This window comes from Emydura macquarii, unplaced genomic scaffold (genome assembly GCF_026122565.2).
Source record: "Emydura macquarii macquarii isolate MOO-44397 ecotype Brisbane River unplaced genomic scaffold, CSIRO-AGI_Emac_v2 contig_1363, whole genome shotgun sequence".
In the NCBI taxonomy this organism is placed as follows: domain Eukaryota; kingdom Metazoa; phylum Chordata; order Testudines; family Chelidae; genus Emydura; species Emydura macquarii.
Window position 1 is genome coordinate 1167408 of NW_027131500.1, and position 26569 is coordinate 1193976.

The following is a 26569-nucleotide window of genomic DNA, read 5'->3' on the forward strand; positions in this document are numbered from 1 at the left end:
CATGACCTGCAGCGGCGTTCCTCCTTCCCGCCCGGCCTGCGGCCGCCTTTCCCTTGCCGGAGTGACGCGTCAGACTCAAGACGTCGCGGCGCGCGCAGAGGAATCGGCCTCTTCCAAGCCCCCCCCCCCGGCGGAGCGGGGGAGGGGCGGATGCTCACGATGCACGCGGGGTCGCCCCTCAGTGCGGCGCTGACAGACGTGGTGAGTCGGCGCCGTCCGCCTGCGCGCGGCGGGGGGAGGGGGGGTAAAACCGAGCCGGCGGCCGAGAGGGGCAGCGGATGCGGTGCGGACTCGGCCCCGCTGCTGGCCCGGGGCTGGTGCATGCTGGGAACTGCTCGCCCACGTGTGGCGCTCGTGGTCGAATTCCTGTTACCTCGGCGGGGCCAACGACGCCCGAGCCGCGGCCGCAGCCTACCCGAGGGCAGGGCGGACCGGACCGACAGTCGCGGCCGGTAGCTGTCTGCGTCACTACCGCCCCGCCCCCAGCCCTGTGGGCGGGTCTGTCGTGCCGCCCCGCAGCCCCGCGCCTGTCTGCTGCCGCCTTGGTTCAGCGCCTCGCGCCGCCTCCTCTTGTCCTGGCCTGCCGCCTGCCCGCCGTTGGATGGGCGCCTTGCCGCAGGGCGGGGTCTCGAGTCCATCGCCCTGTGTTGCCTGCCGAGCCTATCCTCCGTGGGCTGCTTGCCAAGCCCCAGCGGGGAAGCCGGGCCCTGGGGAGAAATGTGGGGCCCGGGTAGATCGTGTGCCTTGTGGCCCCTCCCATTTCACTGCACTGACGCAGGCGCTAACGGCCCTTTGAGTGGGCCCCGAGGTCGAGCCTAGGTGGGATTGGCCTCCCAGCTGGCCAGCCCTGGGGGTAAAAGTTTTGGCGGGAGGAGTTGAGGAAAATAAGTCACTGGGAGGTGAGGATAGGGCAGTGTCTGTTGCTGATCAGGGAATTCACCTAGGTCTCCTGAGTCCCAGACCCGTACCCTACCAACCTCTGTAATCCCCTTCTCAAAAGCCACTAATTTTCCAGTTCTGTTCTCCTGTTCTGAGCCTCCTCCTTATGTTGTAACCATTGAATTTAAACATCAGTCCCGCATGGAGTGCCACAGGGTCAGACCCCTGGCTCCACATGCAGCCCCTTTAAATTCAGACACCTGTGTGGATGGAGCTTTGCAAGATCAAGGCCTTATGGTATAAACGCCTAAAGACAGATTTTGTCATTTGACATGTTTGAAAGTGCCTTGCGCACCTGGTAGCATATAAATGTGTGTTGCTGACTCCATTGTTGAAATAAATTGTGCTACTTGAAGGTCAAATTTTTTTTTTCTTTTAAAGGATTTTTTTTTAAATGGCCACCGATGTAATGAACATGTGGGTTGACTGTAACTTTATCAAGAAGTTTACTTTATTGGGCAGTTCAATTGCTCCATGGAAAGACTGGAAGCTTTAAAGCTGAGCTACATTTTGACACTGCTAAAAGTACAAATGGTGGTAATGCTTCAGATACATTTCCCATGTGCACATTATCTTTCAGTAGTAAGTTCCTTCTCATGTTTCCACTTAGAATGTTTTTCAATGGAAGTCAGATGTGTTATACATGGAATTGAAATAAAACAACCAGAATACAGGGCTAGCTTTGAAGCTGGAAGTCTCCCACCCCTTGTCAGCAAAGAGAGATGTGATGTTAATTATGTATTTGCAAATGGTCTTACTTTGACTACTCTTTGCAACTCTTTAGGAACAGCTAACTGGCAATTCTTCTGTATGTTCACTGAGCCCTGATGAGTTCATCCTAATGTAGTTGCTGAGACTGTGGCTTCCCTCCCAAAATGAACGCTTGAAGAAGGAAATAGAGGGGAAATTTCCTGTTATCTGTGGTCCCCAAATTGGGGGAGACCCTCCCTAGGGGGGCATGGAGGAATGTTTGGGGGAGTGTAGCGGGACCCAGGTCAGCCCCCACGGGAGGTGGGGAGGGAGTGCCACCCACCCCACTCTGTCCCCAGCCATGACCCTGGCCTTGGCTCCTGACCGTGGCCTGGCTTCGGCCTGGGCCACAGCTCTAATTCCCGGGGGACACAGATTGGATAAGGCGGGGTGCAGACCAAAAAAAGTTTGGGGACCACTTGTTACCTGCTGTAGTTTCCCAGCATAGCAGATGGGAAGTACTCAGCTCCCTATCTAATCTGCCATGCTAATCAGCAGAGCAGCCCCGTCCTGCCTTCAGCCAGGAAGTAGAGGGAAACACAAAATGAAATCTAAAACCAAACAGTTTCAAATTTAAAGAAGTCAACAAAAGCTCTTCAGTTTTGCACTGAAGTCTGTTTTGAAGTTTTTTTTGTTGAAGTATGGCAACTTTCAAGTCAGCTACAAAGTGTTCTGGGAGATTGGGGAGCTGGAACTTGTATGCAAACTTGACACAATCAGAGTAGGTCTGAATAGGTATTTGGAGTGGTTATCTTATTACAAGAAGTAATTGTCACTGTTCACACATTCTCACCTTCTAATCAATGGTTGTGAATAGGCCTCATCTACCCTAACTGAACCGACTTTGTTAGCACTTGCCTTCACCATTGTTACGTTACTTACACTTGGAGTGGGGGGGAGGGGTGTGTGTGTGGGTGTGTGCGCACGCGCACGTACACCTCCTATCTGTGATTCCCACTTCATGCATCTGACGAAATGGGTTGCAGCCCACAAAAACTTATGCCTGCAGAAATTTGTTAGTCTTTAAGGTGCTACAGAACTCTTGTTATTTCTGAAATAACTGTCTTATGCCATTCATTTCTATTAACTTTAGAACCCAACTTCTTTTTTTCTCCACAGGTAATTCTGGAAACTCTGGATATACTTTTTAGAATAAGAGGAGGCCTGGATCTGGCATTTCAATTGGCCACTACTGATGGTGTGTCTATAAGAATATCATTGATTCACCTCATAGGAGTGTAAAGTCTGTATAGAGGAGGGTTAACAAACACACTGGATCTAATTATTTCTTCATCTGCTCACCAGATATTTAGGATTCCTCCTCAAATCCTAAAGGATCAGTGCATGAAGATGATTTTATTTTTTGATCTCCCTCTCGTTTCATTTCCTGACAACCTCTTCCTTTCCACTATACACCTTTTATTTAGTTTAAAGCAATACCAAATTCAGTAACTTTAGGTAGCCTTTTTTCAATTTCTAAATTGATATCACTTATGGGATGCATATTGGGACCATTTTTGACTTGCCCCGCACTCCCATAAAATCTTTATGGAAACCCTGAAAAATCAAAAATGGTTTTATAGTAAAACTTGCTTAGAATGAATTCAGGTACAGCAAAACTCCATAAATAATGCAAAATTAATTTCAGTATAAGGACCATGGTCACGGTAATCTATACTACTTGAGCTCTGTGGTAGGCCATGCAGGAAGATGGTGTATACAAAGCAGCCATTCAGAGGCATCTGCACCTCTGTGTTTAGTGGTGCAGGATTCTGCACCAACCCTAAATAATCACACAAGAAAAGAGTATTGTGAGGGACCACAGAGTCAGCTCTAATATGGATATAGTGGCCTGCATGGAGGCTGCAGCCCCTATTTGAACTTGTGATCTGGGACAGAGGTGGTGAATAAGAACATAAGACCAATGGTCCATCTAGCCCAGTGTCCTTTCTTCTGACAGTGGCCAATGCCAGGTGCTTCAGAGGGAATGAATAGAACAGGTAATCATCAATTGATCCATCCTGTTGGCTATTCCCAGTCTCTGGGAAACAGCAATCCCTGCTTATCCTGGCTAATAGCCATTGATGGACCTATCCTCTAGTTCCTTTTAAAACCCATTATAGTCTTGACCTTCACAACATCCTCTGGCAAGGAGTTCCACAGGTTAACTGTGCGTTGTGTGAAGAAATATTTTCTTTTGTTCATTTAAACTTACTGCCTATTAATTTAATTTGGTGACCCATAGTTTTTGTGTTATGAGGAGTAAATAGCACTTTCTTATTTACTTTTTCCACACCACTCATGATTTTATAGACCTCTATCATATCCCCCCTTAGTCGTCTCTTTTCCAAGCTGAAAAGTCCCAGCCTAATATCTTCTCATGTGAAAGCTTTTCCATACCCCTAATCAAATTAGTTGCCCGTTAGGGTTCCAATGAAGCACAGTATTCGATCTCTGGATTCCATCATCCCTTTTTTAATTCTTCAGACAAAGAGTTATTACTTGGACTTTGCTTAAAAAGAGGTGAATTTCACACACACTGAAGCAGAACAAAAGCCCCAAATTATCTCAATGCAATGTACTTTGCAGTTTAATATTCTACAAATAGAAAGCCTCTTTATATATAGAAAAGAGGTCATGTGGAGAGAGTGAGGATCTTCACTGAAGGTTTCATTATTTTTTTTTACACAGTTTGTATATTTTTGTGTACTTACTACAGATATCAGTCCCAGACTTTTAATGTAAAATACATTATATGAATGGGGGCCCCAAATAACTTAATCAAGTTTTAAAAAAGGAAATTCATAGCTATAATTGCCTTTGCATAATTCACTCCATTCTGAATACTGGGTGACTTTAACAGGACTAATCAAATATTTAATGACTGCAATATCGGATCCTATATTTGTTCAGCATACAAGTAAAAAGATGGGTTTTTTGTAATTGCCTTTGCTACAAACTAAAATGGAGATCTGAAAGTCAAGCTGTATTCTTTCTGGTTTATTTGTTATCACCAGCAATAAAGATTCTGCAGGACACATTTTGCCTTCACCTATACCTGTACAACTCTACTAAAGACAGTGAGGTTGCACAGGTGGAAATAAAGCTAGAATTTGACTCAGCAGTTGGAATGTGGGCCATGATTCTGCAAAAATTTAAGCACGTGTGTAACTTTATAACTCACTGACTTCAGTGGGACTATATGTGCTTGAACTTTTGCAGGGTTTACTCACACAGGGTGGATTGATTTAAATCACCAAGAGAAAATAATTGATTTAAATCAAGTTTCCCAATGATACTTCTTCACATATTTCTTAAACAATGGTGCAAATCTGATCACTAAAACACATTAATTTACAACTCAATACAGCATTTCACATCTAGGAGGGTATACTTTGTGTAATTTTTTAGATAACTTGATTTTTAATTTAGGAAATAGTACATAATACTCATTATCTGTGTCAAGTAGCAGATGCAGCAGCAGTACATTAGGAATGGTAAGAACTAAATCACACACACAAACACAATAGCACTTATTTTATTAAACTAAATCTTAAATGTTACATAAATATTTCACATTTGCAATTCACATCCTGAATTGCCAGCTGACGGCTGTCCTTTAACTTCTTTTTTTAAATTTCAAATTTTATTAACTGTAACAGATAAGTCATCACAGCACTAAACGTACGCTGTCCTTAAAACTTCTACAACTAGCTCTCATCTTCCCCACTCCCACTGTCATTTTTATTCATAGACTGAAACAGAAATACGAGTTTTCCTGCTTTTCCAATTCCCAGTCGATTTCTTAGCTTTGAATGAATAATACCAAACGATGAAAATATTCTCTCTGTGCCTGCAGAGGAAGCTACTGCTGTGAAAAGTTGGCTTAGCAACTGTAGGAACTCTGTTTCAAGGTGCCTGGCTAATGATTTCCACCAATTCAGGGGAGTGATTTTGTTCAAAACACCATCCGTAAACATGTACTGTTTAAATAGTTCCACTCTAGCCCTGAAATGTATTATGACTGGCATAACTGAGGAGTGATTTTGAGATGCCCATGCCATGGCAGCAGCATCTTCTTCAGAAGTTAGGCATCTGCCTTTACGTCCGTGGTCGAGAATGTTCACAAGAAAATGAGGTGGAGTTAATGTTTGATCCATTCGCTTCTCTATTACCTGCAGTTTAACTTTCTGGCGAGGTATTTCTTTCCTCAATGTCTCTTGAAATGCCTCCCAAATTTCAACAGCATCAGCAAAGCCGGAAACAATTTCTCTGAAGTTTGTTTAAGGCTATGGATATAGGCTGCAGTATACTGATCATATCCTGTACATTCCTCTTTAATCCAATGTTAGATACTTTGGATGAGATACTTCCATCTATTTTATCATGGTTTTCTTCACAAAGCTTTATGAGAATAGGCCAGTTCGTAATAAATTGTTCAAAACAATCAACCACAGAATTCCATCGAACATCTTGAGGGAGAATTAGTTTGGATCCTCCTGTTCTCTTCAGTGAAGCTGAAGCAAAATGGTTGTTAGGAAGTATTTTGCAACTTCAATAACATTTTCGTTTATTCCTGGAAAAGACATACTTCTTTCTTTGGCTAAAAGATGCATTAAATGGGCACTGCAGCCATATGTTTTTAAGGAGCATCCTTCCATTTTTACTTCTAATGTTTGCAGCACTGTCTGTGACAAAACTGCACATGTGACAGTTGAATTTTTGTTCACAGTTTATTACAGCTTTCACTACCACTTCTTTTAAATATTCTGTTGTGAGCATTTTCCCCGATGTATCTATTGTTTCTGAAAGATGTGCAACTCCATCTTCTGTTGTCACACAGGCACATATTACTGGATCATTGTGAACATTGCTCCACCTATCAAGGCTTAAACTAGCAAATTTCCCCTCAGTATTTCTTGCAATACAGTTCAAGTTCCTTCTCATGTACTGTATCTAGCAACCTTCCACCAGTGTTTGCTCTACCAGGTGAAGTGTAGCCTGGTTGTAAGGACTCACCCATGTCAATGAAGTGTTTATTGTTAACAATGCCAAAAGGAGAATTTGTGGCATAAATGAACCGAGCAATCTTTTCATCTACGGTGTCTTGATATTTGCTGGTCCTTACTACAAACCCATCCATGGTGGTGGTTTTACTGGATTATTGAAATCTTTTGCTTGCTACTGATACTTTGTTGTCTGAAATACATTTAATTGCAGCACTCCTGCTAAAAATACCAACGGATGACTCTGAAGTTGTTGCAGATAGACAGTCACAGTCAAAGTCTCTTATGCTTAAATGGAATCCAAAATAATATTTGAATTTTGTTTCAGAATAGTCATTCTTCTCACTCTATTAGTCAGTTAATCATTTACATTTTTTTCAGCAAGGATGCAGCTCCGATTCCAAATTACCAAAAAAGCTAAGACTGACTGCACTTACAGTGCACTTAATTTTGGAGTAAGCCCCATAGAACTCACTGGCACTTCTATTTTTTGAGAAAACAAGTATAGGATGGGATTCCCTTGGGAAAGCTGTGTTATGCTGAAGTAAAATGGGGAATAGATTTATGGCATCACCATTATGGTCTGTGGCCATGATGTTCCAAAATAAGGGGCATGTATTATGTAATATAAAATAAGGAAATGATACCCAATGGCAGCTGGCAATTCTAGAGTTCTCTTACTGCAGCTTTCTGTACTGTATAATTGGGTGATAGATTCTAAACCTAGTTAACTAATTAAACAAGCCATAAGGATTAGATAAGCTAAACTTTTTTTTCTAGCAACATCCAACATAGCAAACAGCTTGGGAATTTACTTGTTAAATCACACTTGTACTGAAAGGCATAGAGAGAGTCTTGAACAATGATGCATTGCAAAGTGAATTATTTAAGTTACTAACCAGTTGATCCACATTGTTCTTCAAACATATCCACATCTTCATCCACATTGTTTTCTCCCAATAAGCAGTTTTCATTATGATGTTTCATTCTTGCAAATAGGCCCTTCATCTCCTTGCACTGCTTACACTTGACACATTTTCTTTTTTTACCCAGAGAAGGAATTTCTTCAAAATATTCCCAGATAGGGTCTATCTTACGCCCAGAAGCCATGACAGTTTTTCTTTGGCAAAAGTGTGGGGGGAATATAGGAAGCTGTGTGTGAACTGAATAATGTTTTCCCTTTTTCTTTCCAATCCACTCCACTGTTCCTTTCTATTCTGCCTCCGTCCTTTGTCTCTGTGTTTAAGACAGTGTCTTAACTAACTCTTCCGCCTTGCTTGGCCCAGATCCACCACCACATAAGCACAGAACAACAATCCTATCCAGCCTGTGTCTTTCTTTGCACATGTGACTAATCTACTGAGAAACTGAAACAGAAACTGAAAGCCAGAATTTTCAAGAAGCAAGAGCTGGTAGTTAGGCTGGACAGACTAGAGCCATTAATTCATTTTTATGAGACTGTAAGTGTAGGTTTAGCATGTTTAATGCGATTTAATTGTAACTGTTATTTTTTTAAACAGGAGAGAAATTTAGTATTTTATTTTTTTAAAAATCCAATTTAAATTAAAAAAATCTGATTTTTTTAAAATCATTGATTTTTATCTGCCCTGTATTCACATGAATAAAGATAAGCATGTGTGCAAGTGTTTGCATGTTGGGAGGCTTAGTAGTTAACAGTACCATTTTTGATGTGCGAACCAGAATAGAATCCAGCTCAGTCTTCTCTAGCAGTGTTGGCTCAGCAGGGCTAACAGAAGTAAAAAGTAATATTAGAATTTTGTTCAAGCACAAGAACAAGCAGATACGATTTTTGTACATAGTTTGAGCAGATCTGTTAAGTAAAAATTATCTGGGTAAAATCCTGACCCCACTGATGTCAATGGGAGTTTTGATTTTGCTCACTATGTTTACATAACCATTCAACACTTCCTTTCCCCACCCCCAGGACAAAATTCAACATTTTAACTTTAAATGTACATCTGGTAACTAATAAACATTAGGGAATTTGAACAACACTAACTATATCCTTATTCTGTTTTAGAGACTTCAACGAAAAACACATTACAGTATGTTTTCAGTGATCTGTCAACCAAGCTGTCTTCAAATGTACTGGTATTAAGAATTTGCCATAGTTCTGTGTACATATGGCCTAACAGCAGTATGAACACAGTTCCATCAGAACTGACTGATGATTCTGTTTGTAAGGAGATAATACGATTTATTCAGTGAGTATGTTTGAAAAAATAGGAATATCATAATTTTTGTAATAGATTAGCTTCATACTATTAGTTTTTCTCTGTTATTATTTCAGATTTGACCAAGAAGATGAGACTAAACGAAAACTAGCAAAAAAGAAGGATAAAAAGTTACAAAATACGGTATATATTACATCCGTATTAGCAGCTTATAACAAACAAAATGCTCTTTTCTGAAAAGCTGATCCATACAGGCAAACCTTTTCACCCACACAGAACCTCACTGAAGTCAAAAGAGCATGCAGAAATGGGCCCTTAGTATTTAATACTTTTAGCTATCTTAGCTCAGTTATTTGTTTCTAGCCCCTGACACTGTTAAAAAATTCATCTTCCTTTTAGCTCTCTTCCATCACATATAAGGCCCTGGACAGCCCCAATATTTTGTTTTGGGGTGCCTAACTTTTGCTCTCCCTGGAGCCCCTTCTGGTTCATGGGTCTTCCAAATCCATTTTTTTCTTACATTCCTTCATGGTGCATGTATTGTTGGATATGGTGCTATTGATGCATGAAACTGTCATTATTCTTTGCAGAAGCAGATAGTAAATGTAGACCTTATGTTGGAAATGACATCTCCTTTGGCAGCTCTGGCCCCAGTCATTGAAAGGGAAAACAAGAGACACCACTACATTAACATGACCTTGCCAATTGATGTTGTTCTGTCTGTTTCTCCAGAAGAAACATGGAAGAGGTAAGTATAATATATCTAAGGTTGTATTTTTGGGTTTTCTTTAGTTTGTTTTTATGAGGTTTGTGCTTTCTAAATGAAATGGCGTATACTAAAGCTACATCTGCTTACAATTTAGCAATTTTTAATAAAGTATATTACTTTGGGTAGAGTAGAGAATAAAATTGAAATCTTTTCAGAGTGGTTGAAAGCACTCACAATTGATATTCCTTGGTTTAATGAGTATGATCTTGTGACATCCCCATTATCTATAATGAATTCAAAGTTTATGATAGTATCCAATTTTTGTGTTGAAGCGGTAATGGTATACTTGCATTTTATTTCACATATAGGTTTTATTATCATCTAGCATTATGTTATTTAATGTACATTAGGGTTTTTGGAGCTAATCAGCATTTAACATATATAATGTCTGATAATTATGCCAACGCTTCATCATCATACAAAAAGAAATGCAGATTGCTAGGAAAATATTCAAAAGTTATTATGCCAGATTGCTTTAATTACAGTAAATACATACAGATGTGTGTGTGAGAGAGAGAGAGAAAGGAATGTTTAGTAAATGCTCTAATTTATGAGCATCTAAAAATGCTTTAATAAATAATCAGTACTGCTCTTAGGGAATCACACATGCACCTGGACATGCTGAGGTGGAAAACAATACAGAAGTGGTAGCCACAGCATTCTTTACTTGGGACTTGATTCTGCAATGTGCTGAGAACGCTGGGTGCCATCTAGAAAAGCGTTTAGGCACATATCTAACTTTATGCACACGAGTACTTCCAATTCAGCTTGGGTGCTTTACTGAATCGAGGCCAGATTACACAGTACATTCTGAGTCACTGGAGTGTAGCATCTGTGTATATACAGACTGTGAACCAAGGCTCTGCCCATATCTTCTGGTATGAGTTGAAGTAGGGATGAGAGCAGCAGGTGCATTAAACTGGTTGTGGAAATGTACAGCTATGAGAATGAACCAGCATTGCTCGTGTTCTAGTTCTAAATATTTTCCCTTATACTTCATAGTGTACGAAATCTCCTGGTGAATGCTATTCACCAGCAACTAACTGATATGGAAAGATGTATTTTGAAATATATGAAGGGAACATCTATTGTGGTACCTGAACAATTTCACTTCATGCTACCAGGAAAAAAGCACCTTGTAACAGTCTCGTATCCTTCAGGCATTTCAGATGATCAGCTAGAGGCTTATAGAAAGGTAAACCCTATCAGTTTGTTGCTGTAGACCAAATATTGACAGATCATGATTCCTAATTATGACTGAAACAGAATACTGAACATATATATCTGATTTATTGAAACATATTTTTAAAGTGTTCATCGGAGACTTTTCTTCATAAACAGAAGTTTATGGTAATTTGTATAGGGGAACTTATATATGTTTATATAGGAATTGATTAATTAAAATATAGTGAAGGTCTCCATTTACATGTACTTGTATAATAACTGTTCAGTTATCTCTTATTAATTGTGATTTTACTCAGTTGCCAGATTATATTTGAGATTTTTTTTTTAAATAGAATCTGTTCAAAATGTGAGCTCATTTTCTTTAATTTGTAACAATTTGTCAGATAGACAAATGGTTTATTTATTCTTAGTACTATTTAACATTGTATATGTATTATTTTTATAAAATTAATCTGTTTTTGATTGCACATTTTGCTATTCATTTCTATTTGTAATTGAAGCCCAGGTCCTGCAAGGAGCTCCAAGCAAATGGGCCCTGTTCACTTCAGTGAGTCTCTGCATAGACATGGATCTATTTGCATGGAGTTCCTTGCAGGATTGGGGTGTTGGTGTTAAACATACATATTCAATATTGATTATTCTAGAGGTTTTAATATGTAACAATTTTTAAACTGCTATATTAAAAACAATATTCGTTATGTAAACTTAACTGCCATTTGGACTAATTTTTTTAAAGAAACTTGAATTATTCTCCTGTTCGTTATCCCTTCATTTTGATTCTGACTTGCATGTAGGAATTACATGAACTGTTCCATCTGCCATCTGATAGACCATATTTAAGAAGAGCAAATGCTTATCACTTTCCAGATGAACCACATAAAGATGGATATCTTAGAAATCCACACATACATCTTAATCCACCTGGCATAGAGGCTGGTATGGTAAGTTTCACTTGAGGCATTTATAGGAAAATGGTTCTTATTTTACATAAATCTTGTTAAAAGAAGTGACTGTTACATCACAAATCTGGTGTCAGACCCAACGCTATGTTTTCCTTTCATGCCATGACCACAGTAGTGTATTTACTTGACTAAAATTTCTGACTGTATGTGAGACAGCTACTGAAAACTAAAATTGAGTAAGGCCAAGAAATTAACCCAGAATTTCATTCTTTGGCCACCCTATTTAGAGATGCTATTATCTCTAGATAGGCTGACAACATTTCACAAGTTGGAACCATAAACTGAACCTGGAAGCTCAGGATTTTTTTCAGTCATAGTAAGGAGAAATTCATTTTATTTTTAAAATGTTTGGAAATTGTGGTCTTTCCTTCCAGCCATAGTTTAACTGGAGCAAACCAGAGCTATAAACAAATATTTCAATGTGTGTACCCTTATAAGCTATTTTGACAGCTACAGCTAAACCACAACAGTGAAAGGTTTGGTCTTCAAAAGTCTCTTCCAATATTCTCAAACGGGTCTACAGAATGAAACTCTTTGAGAACCAAGCCCTGAAGAGAGCTTGTGAGACAGTCTCTCTCAGACAAAGTGGTCTGCAGAATAAAAAAGCTGGAGAACCTTTGGCCTCTATGTCGTGGATTCTCAGTCTTGGATTTGTGGTCACCTTGTCCTTTCTCATTCTATTAAATGGGAGTTGTATCGCAGTTGGAGGTCCGAGGGTGATCCTGGTATAGAAAAGTCTCAAAATATGGAAAAAATTGAGAACTACAGGTCTATGCTCATTCTTCACAATCTGCTCTATCTGGCAAGACCCTTATAGCACCAGTCTTAATTGAGAGACTATTTGCTGAATGTCCTGTGATGATGGATGAGACTCTCAAGAATAGCACTGATAATCTTCATGAATTATAATCCTGAGAGGAGTTTATTGGGGGGAGGGGAGAAATTGAGGATTTTGGCTCTTTAATTCTCTTCCTTGTCTCATCCTATCTCTTGAGAGACACTTAAACATATCATTAAAATCTGCCAGGGAAAGACTCAAGAATGACTTTTATTTCCATTGTAATTTTGATTGTATATTTTTGTTTAATGTATGGTAGCAGAGAGTGATGTGGAATTTATTATTGTTTTTTAGATCTGCTCTGGCAAAATACTAGGGCACAATACTCTGTTGTTAATTTTGTGATTGCTACTTGTTTTGGTATGTGGAAGGCACTTTACAGATGTAAGACCAGGTCTTGGCCTCAGAGACTTTACAATCTAAACAGATACTGCAAAAAAATAATGGCATGAGACCTCGGGCAGTGAAGGGGAAGAGACAACATTAAAAGTGGAAAAGGACTTTATATTGCACTTATCTTTTCATTAAGGTACCCCAGAGGCCTTGGGATATGGATAAATAAAATGATTAATACCTATTATTGATAGTACAAATCTTGATATTAGAATAGGAGTTTTCTAAAACTCCCTATCTTTGCGGCTGCTGTCGTGTCTGTCACTCCCTCCTGTGGTTCCTGCTGCTATATATTATGCTGCTTTGGCTGTAGAGACTGCTGTGAGCAGTACTGTAGTATTAGGGAAAGGACAAAGGGCTAAAAGCAGCAACACTAGTAGCTAACAGGAGGAGGGGACTGGAAAAAAAAGGCATGCTCTCTTGCATCATGTTTCCAAAGGATACATTACACAGTTGAATCTATGCTATTTATAGTAGTTTCCAGTGTATTGATACAGAATAACTGTATCAGGTCAAATTTGCCCCAAATTTAGGTTACTGTTTAAAAAAAGAAATTTAAATAATTGATAACATAGCTAAGGAAATAAATGTTTTAGAATATTGGATATTGGTGTCCCTCCAACATTGATTTTTTTCAGTTGTATATAATGTCTGTTGACAAGGAAATTGTTTGCCTTTCCTTTGCAGCTTTTACATCTATTCCAATTTCTGTCAACTCTGTTTTAATACATATGTAAATCTGACTATGTATTTTGTAACCAGCTTGGGCAAACATCTTTACTTATGTTGTGACAGTGTTCTGATAGCCATTCCTCTGCATGGGGCTAAACATTCTACCAAGTGATTTAATTGTCTTAATAACTAGATGTTACTGTGACCTGTTGATTTAATTCAGAGTGATTCAATCAACACTGCATTTGGCATCTGTATTCTAGAGCATGATCCTAACTGTCTGTACCACCACTTCACTGGCCTCTAGGATTTGCTAAATTTGAATTCATCCCCTAACATGCATCTTCAATATGCCAAGTAAAACATTTTAAGTGTCCCTGAATTTACAGAAAATTGCTTACAAGTCCTATGACAAGATATCACTAATCCAATTTAAAAGGATGACGATTGAATTGTAAAAATGCACTTTAAGAATTTAATCCTTGTTTTTTAAAAAAAATAAATAAACCCAAAACTTCAAATTATGTCTTGGGTATGGGAAAGCAAGAAGTCTCACAGCTGATTTACAAATCCACTATTCTTCTTGTGAGTCATAATTTGAAAACTAACATACTGCAAGTGGCAAAATCAAATAATGAATATTCAGCTTTTGAGACAACAGCCCCTGAGATACAAAATTGTTTTGTCTTCTCTTTTTCTGTACAGGTGTATTTGGTACATGGTGTATATAGCTATCACCATTATATGCAGGATCGGATAGATGATAATGGCTGGGGCTGCGCCTACCGGTCTCTGCAGACTATCTGTTCATGGTTCAAGCATCAGGGTTACACAGAGAAATCTGTACCTACACACAAGGAAATTCAACAGGTACAGGACATTTACACAAAGAAACAGACTGCATTTCATGTGTATTTACTGGATTCCTCTAGAAAAGTCAGTTAATACTATAGAACTGATTAAAAGTACTGTTCCATTGATTTTAATGTGCTCTACAGAATGAACTCTTTTTTTTAATTCTAATTTATGCTGCTTTTTTCTAATCCATTCGTAATTACTATTCACATTTATCTGTAAGACTTCTGACCATTTTTTCATTCAAGCTACGTTTACTGACATTTATTCCCCAGCTGGTGTTTGAGAAAAGAAAATGTTTCCAAAATAGACAGAAAAAAATGTTACCATTTTTGGATCTTTTGTTTCACTAAATATTCAATCATACCTATATGCAGTAAATGTTTGTCTGCTTTTGACAAGTTAACTTCCAAAAATATTATGGTATATGAAAATTAAGTGGATATTATAGGTAGAAATTATATAAATGTCTATTACATACTTTCTTTTTTTCTTTATGGGTTGTGTGTTACAAAGGCGCTAGTTGATGTTGGAGACAAACCAGCAGCATTTGTTGGTTCACGGCAGTGGATTGGCTCTATTGAGGTACAACTTGTGTTGAACCAGTTATTAGGAATAACTTCAAAAATACTGTTTGTCAGGTAAGAGTAAATATTTGTTTGTTTTGTGTCTCAGTGATTAATTTTTTTATCGTGGAAAGTGTTGTGGTGAAGAATGGATCACTTAAGAGACTATCAGTGGTAATAGGATTGTGACTATGGTCGCTGGGGGACCACACTGAGATTGCTCACTCAGGGCAAACTGCAATGAGACAGATGATCCCCAACATTGGTGGTTATTCTAATAATTATATTCACCAAGCCAGCAACAAAACAATTTCTGTAATACCTTAGTGGTTACCCAGAAGCCAAAAACACAGTTCCCTTAAAGCAATTCAGCTTTGGGCTCCCACCCAGACAGCCAAGTCAGATATGACGAGGATTATTTAAAATCTAATTCATCATGTATAAAGTTCTACCAACCCCAAGAGATCAGACACAATACCCACCAAGTCAATGAATATTTCAGATCTTACCCCAATACAGGCTTATTGCCAATTATTAACTAAACTAATATTTCTTAAAAAAGAAAAGACAGAGTACCGGTTAAAAGATCATTATACATACAGACATGAATAAAGTTCTTAGGTCAGTTTATAGAGATTAGCTCAGTTTATAGAGATGGTGAGCTGCTAAGTTGCAAAAAGTTCTTTCAGAATGAATTCCTCAGGTTATAATCCAATAAGCAATCCAAGTTTGTTCAAATTCTTCCATAAGAATTAGCAGGGTAGTCCAGATTGGAGCTGGAGACCCCTGTCTTGCAACTCAACCTTCCCCTGATCAAGTTTAAGGAGATCTGAGATGATAGGAACAGAGCCCTAGAGTTCTTTTATAGATCTCTGGCAGGCTATCAATAGCCTCTTGACAGCAGGTATTCCTTGGGTGAAGAATAGGTAATACACTTTTGCTTTGAAGTAAAACCTCTTATTTTCTAAGTATACACAGGTAATTAGTTGCATTCATCAACATAGAGTAATTATCCATTAAGCAGTTCATAGACAGTTTACTACAAACTTCAAAGAAAAATATAGACAATGATATTATTACACCCAAGTTTTATCTAAATGTTAATATCCCCTTTTGAGCTTGGAATCAATAGATATAGTAACAAACAGGAATCATCTGGTTATATTATTAACCTCTAACAAGATATAGGTAAACACAGACAAATACAATCATTATCTTGCAGTTCTCTAACAATACAAGTCTACATTTCAAAGCTCTAATCTACATTTGAAAGCTCTAGGGTATATCTTCATTGATGGTAGCAAATTTGCCACTGTCAGATTGATGCTTTGGGATCAATTGAGTGGACGTGGAGACCCACTCAGTCGATCCAGAAATTGACTTAATAAATCCACTCCCAGAAAAAGAGTAACGCTGCGTTGATGAGAGGGCATTTCCCGTCGGCGCAGTGTAGTGGGAACACCGCACTTATTAGAATTTAGGAAGTCTACAGGAAGCTACATAAAATAGTTTGCATATCTCCCATCGACTGCCGCTGAATTTTGCAGTAAGTGTAGACTAGGCCTTAGTCTATCTAATATGGCTTTGTTAGCCATTTATAAGGAATGGCCCTAATTACCATTTATATACTTCTCTACTATGTCTTTAAAAGTTCAGTTTGGGTTATTTAGCTTGCTAGTTGCTTAACCCTTTCTGGCTCAGTGTTACAAGGATATTCACCCCAATCCTGCAAAGACCTTCCTGCAGGTGGCTCCTGCAGCCATCCGCACTGAAGTAAGTGGATCTGTGTACAGGCACAGGTCATCTGTCTGTGCAGAGCTCTTTGCAGGATTGGTCTAAGTTTTGTGGATAAATTGTATAGTCAGTTGCTTGACCACATTTTGGTTCGTTATGAGAGATATTCAAGAGACCAAATAATATGGTACAGGCAAAAGGTTCTTTATAATACCAGTCTCAAAAGAGCAGTCCCATGCAGCGATGTGACATTCACCTTATACTGAGGGTGTACTCTCCGAAGCTATGCCCTTAAAGCCATTCTTCTATACTCTACATCTTTACCAGAGAAGGGTATTATATACGTCATATAGTAAGTCAACTTTTTGCCCTGTTCGTTCTGTTACCATGGTATGCCCTGTGTGTTCCAGGTTACGATGCACCCTTATCTTTGTTTTGAGTACATGCATTCCAGTTACTAAGGGTGATGAAGGCACCTCCTAGGTTTGTGTGAGCAACTCTTTTCCTGTTATAAAGAAATAATAATCTGATACTTTAGAGTTTTCCTGTCTGTTCAATCCAAGATTTATGTCAGATAATGCAAGGTGTTATGGAATACTTAGTGGTGAGCATTATAACAAAGGTTCAGGTCAATCTAGACTATCTCGTTGCTATACTATATGTATATAATATGTATATAATACGTATATACTATATATACTATATAATATGTATACTTAAATGTTTAAAATATATGTATTGCATATGGTTATCATCAGCATAATATATATGTTTGATAGCTAGTGTATGATAGTCAGCAGTTTGTAATGACTGGAAATTGGTTAGTGACCAGTTCAGTGCGCAGTGTATAGGTGCTCATGCAAACAATAGATTACACTGCACATACACAGAAAAATAGGTTAAGGGAGTTGAAAGACAGCTCTGACTCGAAAGCCAGCTGTGACTCACAGGCCCTGAGTGGCTCAAGGGGGAATGTTGCAGCCATTGAACTTGAGCACTGCCCAGGCTCTGTGAGTTTAAATCCAACTCTAAACAGAAATCTGAAATAACAAAGGAGGCATGTTGCTGCAGTCTGCCCCTGGCAACGGGTTTTTGTGTTTTGTGTAATCTGAGTGCAGCAAAATATTCAGAAGGTATTGAAACTATTTTTGAAAAGAAAATAAATTAATGAAAATGCTCACTGGTAAGGGAGGGTGTTTGGGATGGATGAGTAGGTGGGAATGGTGGGGGGAGCTTGGGGTGCAGCAAGGAGGGGCGCTTATGGGGATGGGAATGATTGTGGATGTGTGGGTAGGAGAAGGGTTGGGGTGGTTAGATGAGGAGGAACAATGGGGGTTAGCTGCAGCATGAGGGGAGGAGTGGGAGACTGGAAAGTGGGACATGGAACATGTGATGAGGGAACTTGCAGAGAATGGGACAGAGGCTCCTGCCTGCCCCACATCCCCTCCCTGGTGTATGCCAGATGTGGGGCTGCCTCTCTTGGCAGAGTCTGAACCTTTCTGTCTACCTGCATGTGTTTGCCAGGATCTGGAACCCCCATAGACAATGGGATAGTGTGACCTTGGGCAAGTTACTTCACCTCTCTGTACCTCAGTTTGCCATCTGTAAAATGGGGATAATGATGTAAAGTTCTTTTAGATCTACTGATGAAAAGCACTGTATACAAGGTCTATTGATTATTACCTAGCCACAGTAAACCTAGGTGAGAACTACCACTGACTAAATGAACATTAACTCCTACTAACAAACATTTTTCTTTTAATTAAAAAATGTAGGATATTAAATGGCAAAATACTTTATTAATGCAGAGTTAAGGTTGCCTAGTGGTAGCTTGTGCCCTTCCAGAATGTCAAGTTCAGCAAAACTCAAACTTCTGAAAACTAGGAAATAAAATGTTATGGTAAGTGCCCACACAACCTTAACTCTGCCCTCTTTTAACAATGCCCCAAAACGCCCATAACATACAAACTCCCACTCTGCCTTACCAGTGTAATAGACAGGTGCTACCTGAACCTGCTCTATACTCAAACACTGAGCCTACTCCCCCAACTCTCCTAACAACCACTTCATACCATTTTACAACCCCCTTACTTTTGCACACAAGATACCACCTAAACTTATATTTCACCTATCCAACATTAAGTATACAGACCGTTCTCATATCCTACCTCACAAGTGACAATACCTATTACAAGAAGACCCAAGTATTCTACTATTGATACACCCTACACAGTTCTGTATTGAAATGATGCAGACTGGAATCTCACCTCTTTCTTTTAATAACACGCATGGGGGGACCCGAATCTTCTCATATCACAATCACAAGTCTGTGATGCTCCTCAAACTAATCCCCAGACCATTCAGTACTGCTACACCTAACACAGAGAATGCAAATAGAGTCAGTGCAAATAGTTCGCAGTAGCTCTTGCCAGCGCCAGAGGGGCAGAATTAAGGTTTGGGCATTTACCTTAACTTTGCATCTCTGGTTTTCAGAAGTTGTGTTTTGCTGAACTCATCAGATTGGAAGGGCATAAGTTATCACTAGACAACCTTAGCTCTGTGTTAATGAAGTTTATTGCCATTTAATAAGAATGCAGATTTCTCTCTTGTTGAGAGAACCCTGGAGCTGCTTAGATGAGGCTCTTAAACCTTTTTCTTTAAGCTTGCAGTTTAAAACCACCATGAAGCTGTTGTCATGGTATCTTTCTTTTCTCTGGGAAGCACAGCTGCTAATAGGCATCCTTCAGTGGCACTGTCAGAATTGGATAGAAATCATACTCTTCTCTACAAATTATATAGAGGCGGTTGCACCATCCTCTGGAAGCACAAATCTTAAGTTTTACTCCAGTGTGGTTTTTCTGTATTATAAAACTCCTGGTCTTGCTACAATGTTAAGGGGGAATGTAATAAAATATATTTTAAAGCATCTAATTATATAGCATAGATATGAATTTATGTGGCTAAACAGAGAGTAAAAGAGATAAATAGGAAATTAAACCTAATAAAGAGGGTAATGCTAATGTTGTGTTTCTTATACAGCCAGGGTTCTGAGCTAGCTTCTCAGGGAAGAGAACTTGCTAATCATTTCAAAACTGAAGGAACTCCAGTTATGATTGGTAAGCCTTTCAGTACTGAAAATGAATGTTTGTTGGTCACTTCTGTCAAGGTTTATTTTCCTATGAAAATACGTAACTACTTAGTGAGCGTATACAGAACTTCTATGTATCGAGAACAACCCAAACATAAGAATGGCCACACTGAGTCAGACCAATGGTCCAACTAGCCTAGTAACCTGTCTTACAATAGTGGCCAATGCCAGATGCTTCAAAGGGAATGAACAGAACAGGGCAGTTATTGTGTGACCCATACCCTGTTGTCCAGTCCCAGCACCTGGTAGTCAGAGGCATGGGGTTGCATCCCTAGACATTGATGGACCGATCCTCCATTAACTTATCTAATTATTTTTCAGTTATACTTTTGGCCTTCACAACATCCCCTGGCAACAAATTCCAAATGTTGACTGTGCACTGCGTAAAGAAGTACTTCCTTTTGTTTGTTTTAAACCTGCCTGCCCCTATTAATTTCATCGGGTGACCCCTAGTTTTTGTTTTATGTGAAGGGGTAAATAACACTTCCTTATTTACTTTCTCCACATCATTCATGATTTTATAGACCTCTATCATATCCTCCCTTAGTCATCTCTTTTCCAAGCTGAACAGTCCCAGTCTTTTTAATCTCTCCTCAACTGGAAGCTGTTGCATACAACAGCTTAACGTTTTTTGTTGCCCTTCTCTGTACCTTTTCCATTTATCTTTTCTGAGATGGGGTGACCAGAACTGCAGGCAGTATTCAAGGTGTGGTTGTACCCTGGGTTTATATGATGGAATTATGATATTTACTATCTTATCTATCCCTTTCCTAATAGTTCCTAACATTCTGCTAGCTTTTATGACTGCCATTGCACATTGAGCAGAGGTTTTCAGAGAACTATCCACAGTGACTCCCAAGATCTCTTTCTTAAGTGGTAACAGCTAATTTAGACTCCATCATTTTGCTTGTATAGTTAGGATTATATTTCCAATGTGCATTACTTCACATTTATCAACATTGAATTTGATCTGACATTTTGTTGCCAAGTCATCTAGTTTCGTGATATCCTTTTGTAATTCTTTGCCATCAGCTTTGGACTTAACTATCTTGAGTAGTTTTGTGTCATCTGCAGACATTGCCACCTCAGTGTTTATCCCTTTTTCACTTATGAATATGTTGAACAGTACTGGTCCCAGTACAGATCTATGGGGAACCCCACTATTTACCTCTCTCCATTCTGAAAACTGACCATTTATTCCTAACCTTTTGGTTTTCCATTTTTTAACCAGTTACTGATCCATAAGAAGACACTCCTTTTTATCCCATGACTGCTTATTTTGCTTAAAAGCCTTTGGTGAGGGACCTTGTCAAAAGCTTTCTGAAAGTACAAGTACAGTATATCCACTGGATCATCATTGTCCACATGCTTGTTGACACCCTCAAATAATTAATAGAATCATGGATTAGAGTTGGAAGGGACCTCAGGAGGTCATCTAGTCCAACCTCCTGCTGAAAGCAGGGCCAACCCCAACTAAATCATCCCAGCCAGGGCTTTGTCAAGACATACCTTAAAAACCACTAAGGATGGAGATTCCACCGCCTCCCTAGGTAACCCATTCCAATGCTTCACCACTCTCCTAGTGAAAAAGTTTTCCTAATGTCCAACCTAGACACTAATAGATTAGTGAGGCATGATTTCCCTTTACAAAAAACATGTTGACTCTTCCACAAAAAATTGTGTTCATCTATGTGTCTGATTCTTTACTATAGTTTCAACCAGTTTGCTTGGTGCAGAAGTTAAGCTTAGCAGCCTGTAATTGCGAGGATTGCCTCTGGAGCCTTTTAAAAAAATTGGCATCACGTTAGCTATCCTCCAGTCATTTGGTAAAGAAGCTGATTTAATAGCTGATGATAGGTTATGTACCACAGTTAGTAGTTCTGCTATTTCATATTTGAGTTTCTTCAGAACTCTTGGTTGAATACCATCTGGTCCTGGTGACTTGTTACTGTTTAATTTATCAATTTGTTCTGAAACTTCCTCTATCGACATCTCAATCTGGGACAGTTCCTCAGATTTGTCACCTAAAAGGAATGGCTAAGATGTGGGGATCTTCCTCACATTCTCTGCAGTGAGGGAGATTCCCTGATTAATTGAAGTTCAGGTACATGCCCTAGTATTGTCTTTTATTTGCTCTAAAATGAAGGACCATAAAAAGATGGTTTGGCTGTTACCTTTTCATGGTGGTCTAGGTCCCCAAGCTTAGTGTAGAGTTGAGATCAGTCTGAATGGTGTTCTTTAAATTTGGGAAACTAGTAAATATTTTCAAGTCTGCATTTCAGGGTTGGTGGGCTAACTACTCTGATTTTACAAAATAGTCTGCTCCCTACACTAGCAACTCTAATAGAGAATTGTTTTGTATTGATCAGCAGTAACCCCTTTGACCGTTAAAGAGCAGCATTTAACTGGCTTTGAAAAGCCTTCATTCCTTAGCAAAAAATTTTCATAAACCATATGAACTATTTTAATCATTTAAAATGTTGATAACATAGGTCAGGAAATTTGGGTTTTAAGAACATTTGAATTTTTAGTGATTAATTTGCTGAAGGGAATGGTGCTTTAAAAATAGAGGGAAACTTTTTTTTAAAATCAGATTTAGTATAAAAATCTTCTTTTCATTTTAATCATTCCCCATCCTAACATTTTTAGACAAGGATTAATAGTGTCATCCATATCTGCCTGAACTCTGGATAATACAGACCACCCTGTCATAAGATATAGAGAAAATTACAGAATGTATTGCCTCAACTCCCTAAAAAAGGGTCAGTTCTGACTGACAGATATAGTTGCCTATTTCTTAGGAAGCAGAAACTGCTTTATATGCTTTTTTAACTATTTCTTTTCGCTTTGATTTTTGGCATTTACCACCTTCTTACCCTTTCTGACTTGACAGAATATGGCAGTGGGCCTGCTTTGTCAGTAAGAAGTTCCTTTGATATTTTAATCTTTCTTTCCCTGTTCCCTCTAGAGCTGTCCATGAAGTGCAGCCCACTGATCAGCAACAAATAGAGATTACACTGCAAATTTGCAATATTCAGTCTTGGGTCTCTGTGTTTTTTTCCAAAAGCATCAGTATGAGAGCTTTTAACAAGGGCCCCAGCCTCAAGAATCTGATAGGTTCAATGCATGTGGCCCATTGTAATCTGGATCTCCCAGCTCATCTCTATTCATTTGCCCTGTGAAAGCTAATACACCATCTGCCTACATTTTCATTTGATTCTAGTGCGGCTTTGCCAGTCCTGGTGTAAACCCCTCTTAGGGAACCTCATTTCTGCTTGTAAAAACCCCCACCATCTTTACTGTTTGTCCTGTTGGGGTTAGTTTTACTGTGGTGAATTCTAGAAATCCCAAGAAATTTCCATCTGGATGTGCAGTGTGCTTGACCTTGTTAAGAGGAAGCACCAAAGGCCCCCTCTGCCTTAACTGCAGGCATTCAAGGACCCTAAATTAAACAATTTTTGAAAGTTTTATTTTCCCTCCCCATACTAACATCCCCACCCTTCTGGGTCTTCTGCTCCTTTATACTCCTTTTTGTGTGGTTTCTGTGGCCCCCTCATACTGAACCATCAGAGCAGTACTCTTTGAATGTGGACTATCATGTTCCTCTCAAGGCAACCAGTTGCTGAAGAGATGATTAGAAGTAAACTTGAGGGCTAATTCAGCAGGACATCTCCTCCCATTGTTGTAGACTGGAGTAAGAAAAGCCAGATACCATCCTTCCTGCACCTAATCACTGATTGAGTGAATAGGAAACAGCAGACACCCTGGTACAGAAATTCAGCTCCTTCCCAAGTCCTCAGAGCACCTATTGAAGCAGACAGGCGCACTGGGCAGCACAGAATGGGGATGAGGTTGAGCACCCCCTCAGTTGTGAAAGAACAGGTTCAGGACTATTTAGTGATGGAGGGTAGATAGGTTCTCAAGCTTATTTCTTATCACTTTTCCCAAACTACATGTCTAGTGATTTTTATCCTGTATAGAGGTACTAAGAAAAGAAGCTCATGGCTTCCAAATTTTCTCTGGCAAGATTGTTGAGAGAATTAAGGAATGCTACCAAGCTAAAAGTGGTGCTCCTCCCTCAGACGTCTTGGACCATTCTGGCAGTGTGCTGGATGATGTCCTTTTGGTTATCTTATATTCCATAAAGGATCTTACATAGTGCACTTACCCCACTGTAGTGAAACTTCACTCATAAATCTGTCTGCTAAAAAAGTATTAACATATATGTGTGCAAAAAATAAGTCTGTCAAACTGTATATAATATAAAGGAGCATATATTTTCTCCCAATACAGGTGGAGGCGTTTTGGCTCACACAATACTAGGCGTGGCATGGAATGAGGTTACAGGACACACAAAATTTCTGATTCTAGACCCACACTACACTGGTGTAGAAGACCTGCATGTTATCTTGGAAAAGGTGAGATTTTAACTTTTCACTTAGTTTCTACTTACGACACTAATAAATGGTGATATGGCATGACCAATATTAGAGAGACACCATCACAATTATTTTTAATTGCATAATTTTAATTTCCCTTAAAATTAAACTTGTTTACAAACATGTAGATTTATTTATATCTACCATATATATATAATTGCATGTAAGCAAACTATTTTCAGCCAATTGGATGAATAGGGTCAGTTTATATATAATTCAGTCCTACTGAGATTGCTCAGTCCCTGGATTGGAGAAGTACACTAGTATCACTACAAGGAAAATGCTGATCCCTACCTTTGTTGGCCAGCCCATAGGCCAGGTGAATGTACCATTACAGCATACAAGTACATCTGACCTGTGGAGCTTAATGAGTGAAGATGTGCAGTATCTATTCTGGGCGATTTTTTTTTTTTTTTAAAACAGTAAGAAGGAATGCTCTTTACTCATCCTGGGGACTGAACATCCCTGATGGCACCACCTTGCGTCTAGTAGAGTGTCTCTTATTTATACATGGTTTTATGCAGGTTAATATAAAAATTTTTATAGAGATTTTCTCTTAAATTAGGTAATTATCTTTTGTACTGATACAGACAAGAGCTATGAAGGTCCCTTTAAAAGGAATGCATGCAAACTTCGGGGATACAATTGGGCTCTATGTTTCTAGTCTTTATAGTTTGGAAGATAACCATGTAATACTATCCTCCTAATCTACAGCCAGCTCCAGTTCCTCTGCTGTTGCTCCTAGTAAATCCAAGTAGTAGCAGAGTGTTCTTAATAAGGCTGGTCAGGTTCTGTTTACCCTATAAGTAGATAAGAAATTAAGGACAAGAATTGTATCTGTTTAATTCTGTAGCTGCTCCAGAAAACTTCCCAGCAGGAAGAGTAGGAATTGGAACTATTCAGAGAGGAGGGATATCTTAAAATAAAAAAAAATTGAGGTTCTGGGAATGGCAGAGTTGCAGAATAACACACACACACCATGACAGCAGCAGGCTCCAAGATTGGGAAGAGAGAAAGCTCCTTTTTAGCAGCCAGGCATGAGGAAGGCAGCTTCTATTTGCATCTACTACACTGGGGCTGATTTTGAATGGTGGGAAAGCACTTTGGTATGAATTCCTTCCCAGCAGCTGAGGTTGAATACTCACTCTCCTTCAACCACTTTAGTAGCCCCTCCACACACATTTTGCATCTGCCATTGATTAGTATGGAAGGTTTCTGGTAATTTTTCAAATCCTGAGACTGGTCTAGTCAGACCGACAGAACTTCACGGTTAATTGAAACTTCACATATTCTGATCTTGTTAATTTGTAAATATAAATCCTGCAGCCATTTACATGTGTACTCAACTTTAAGCACATGAGCAATCTCAATGATTTGAATAATATTAATGTGACAAATGTAAGCACGTGTAAATGTTTGCAGAATTGGGACCTAACTTGGGAAGCTGTAAAGTTCCAAGAACACACCCTAAGTATATGCACTATTTTGTTAAAAGTAGACTTCACACTGTTTTTTATAACTGAAAATAAGTGATTTGATTCAGAATAAAAACTTAATAAAAATATACTCTATGATTTGACCTTACTACCTTCAAAATACACGGCAGAAGATAATGTTGCCATTAGACTTCAATTTTAACAGCATGGGAATTTCTAGCTGTTCAATGAGTCAAAAAATTGAATCCTTCCTATTAAGTCAGTATACACATAATGAAAATTACAAAAACTGTGACATATGACAATGCTCAGGGACCAGTCTGCTTAGCACAATTGTCTTAAAAATGGCTTTATTTTGCTTTTTCCTGTACAGGCTTGGTGTGGATGGAAGGGCCCTGACTTTTGGAGCAAGGATGCTTATTACAACCTCTGCCTACCTCAGCGACCAAAAACTATTTAAATTCCAATTGAAAAAAATTATATTAAGCCAGAATTAAAACTTGATATAGACAGAGCTTTATTTAAAATAAATGCATAAACTTTAGAAAACTTTCACTTATTTTCAATTTAAATGGTATTTTGTCCATCAAAACCAGTTGAAATAAAAATGGTACTTGAATTCTTTTCACTGCAATTTAAGCATAAAAAGTCTTCCATTTTGAAGGTTTTTATTTAAAAAGAG

The 26569-nt window shown here is 38.9% G+C and overlaps 1 protein-coding gene across 2 annotated transcripts; it reads left to right on the forward strand.

Annotated features, from left to right (window-relative positions):
- The first annotated feature begins 69 nt into the window (after positions 1-69).
- On the forward strand, positions 70-26436 carry UFSP2 (UFM1 specific peptidase 2). Of its 2 annotated transcripts, none has more exons than XM_067551636.1 (12): positions 70-201; positions 2809-2887; positions 8737-8920; positions 9007-9073; positions 9481-9638; positions 10662-10854; positions 11639-11785; positions 14415-14579; positions 15081-15205; positions 19904-19980; positions 24306-24430; positions 26261-26436. In XM_067551636.1, exons 1-12 carry the CDS (start codon positions 151-153, stop codon positions 26345-26347), a joined length of 1458 nt encoding a protein of 485 aa, XP_067407737.1. In that variant the 5' UTR covers positions 70-150; the 3' UTR covers positions 26348-26436. The 2 variants fall into 2 exon arrangements, with proteins under 2 accessions (XP_067407737.1, XP_067407738.1); XM_067551637.1 differs by having other exon boundaries at positions 9487-9638.
- Positions 26437-26569: the final 133 nt, after the last annotated feature.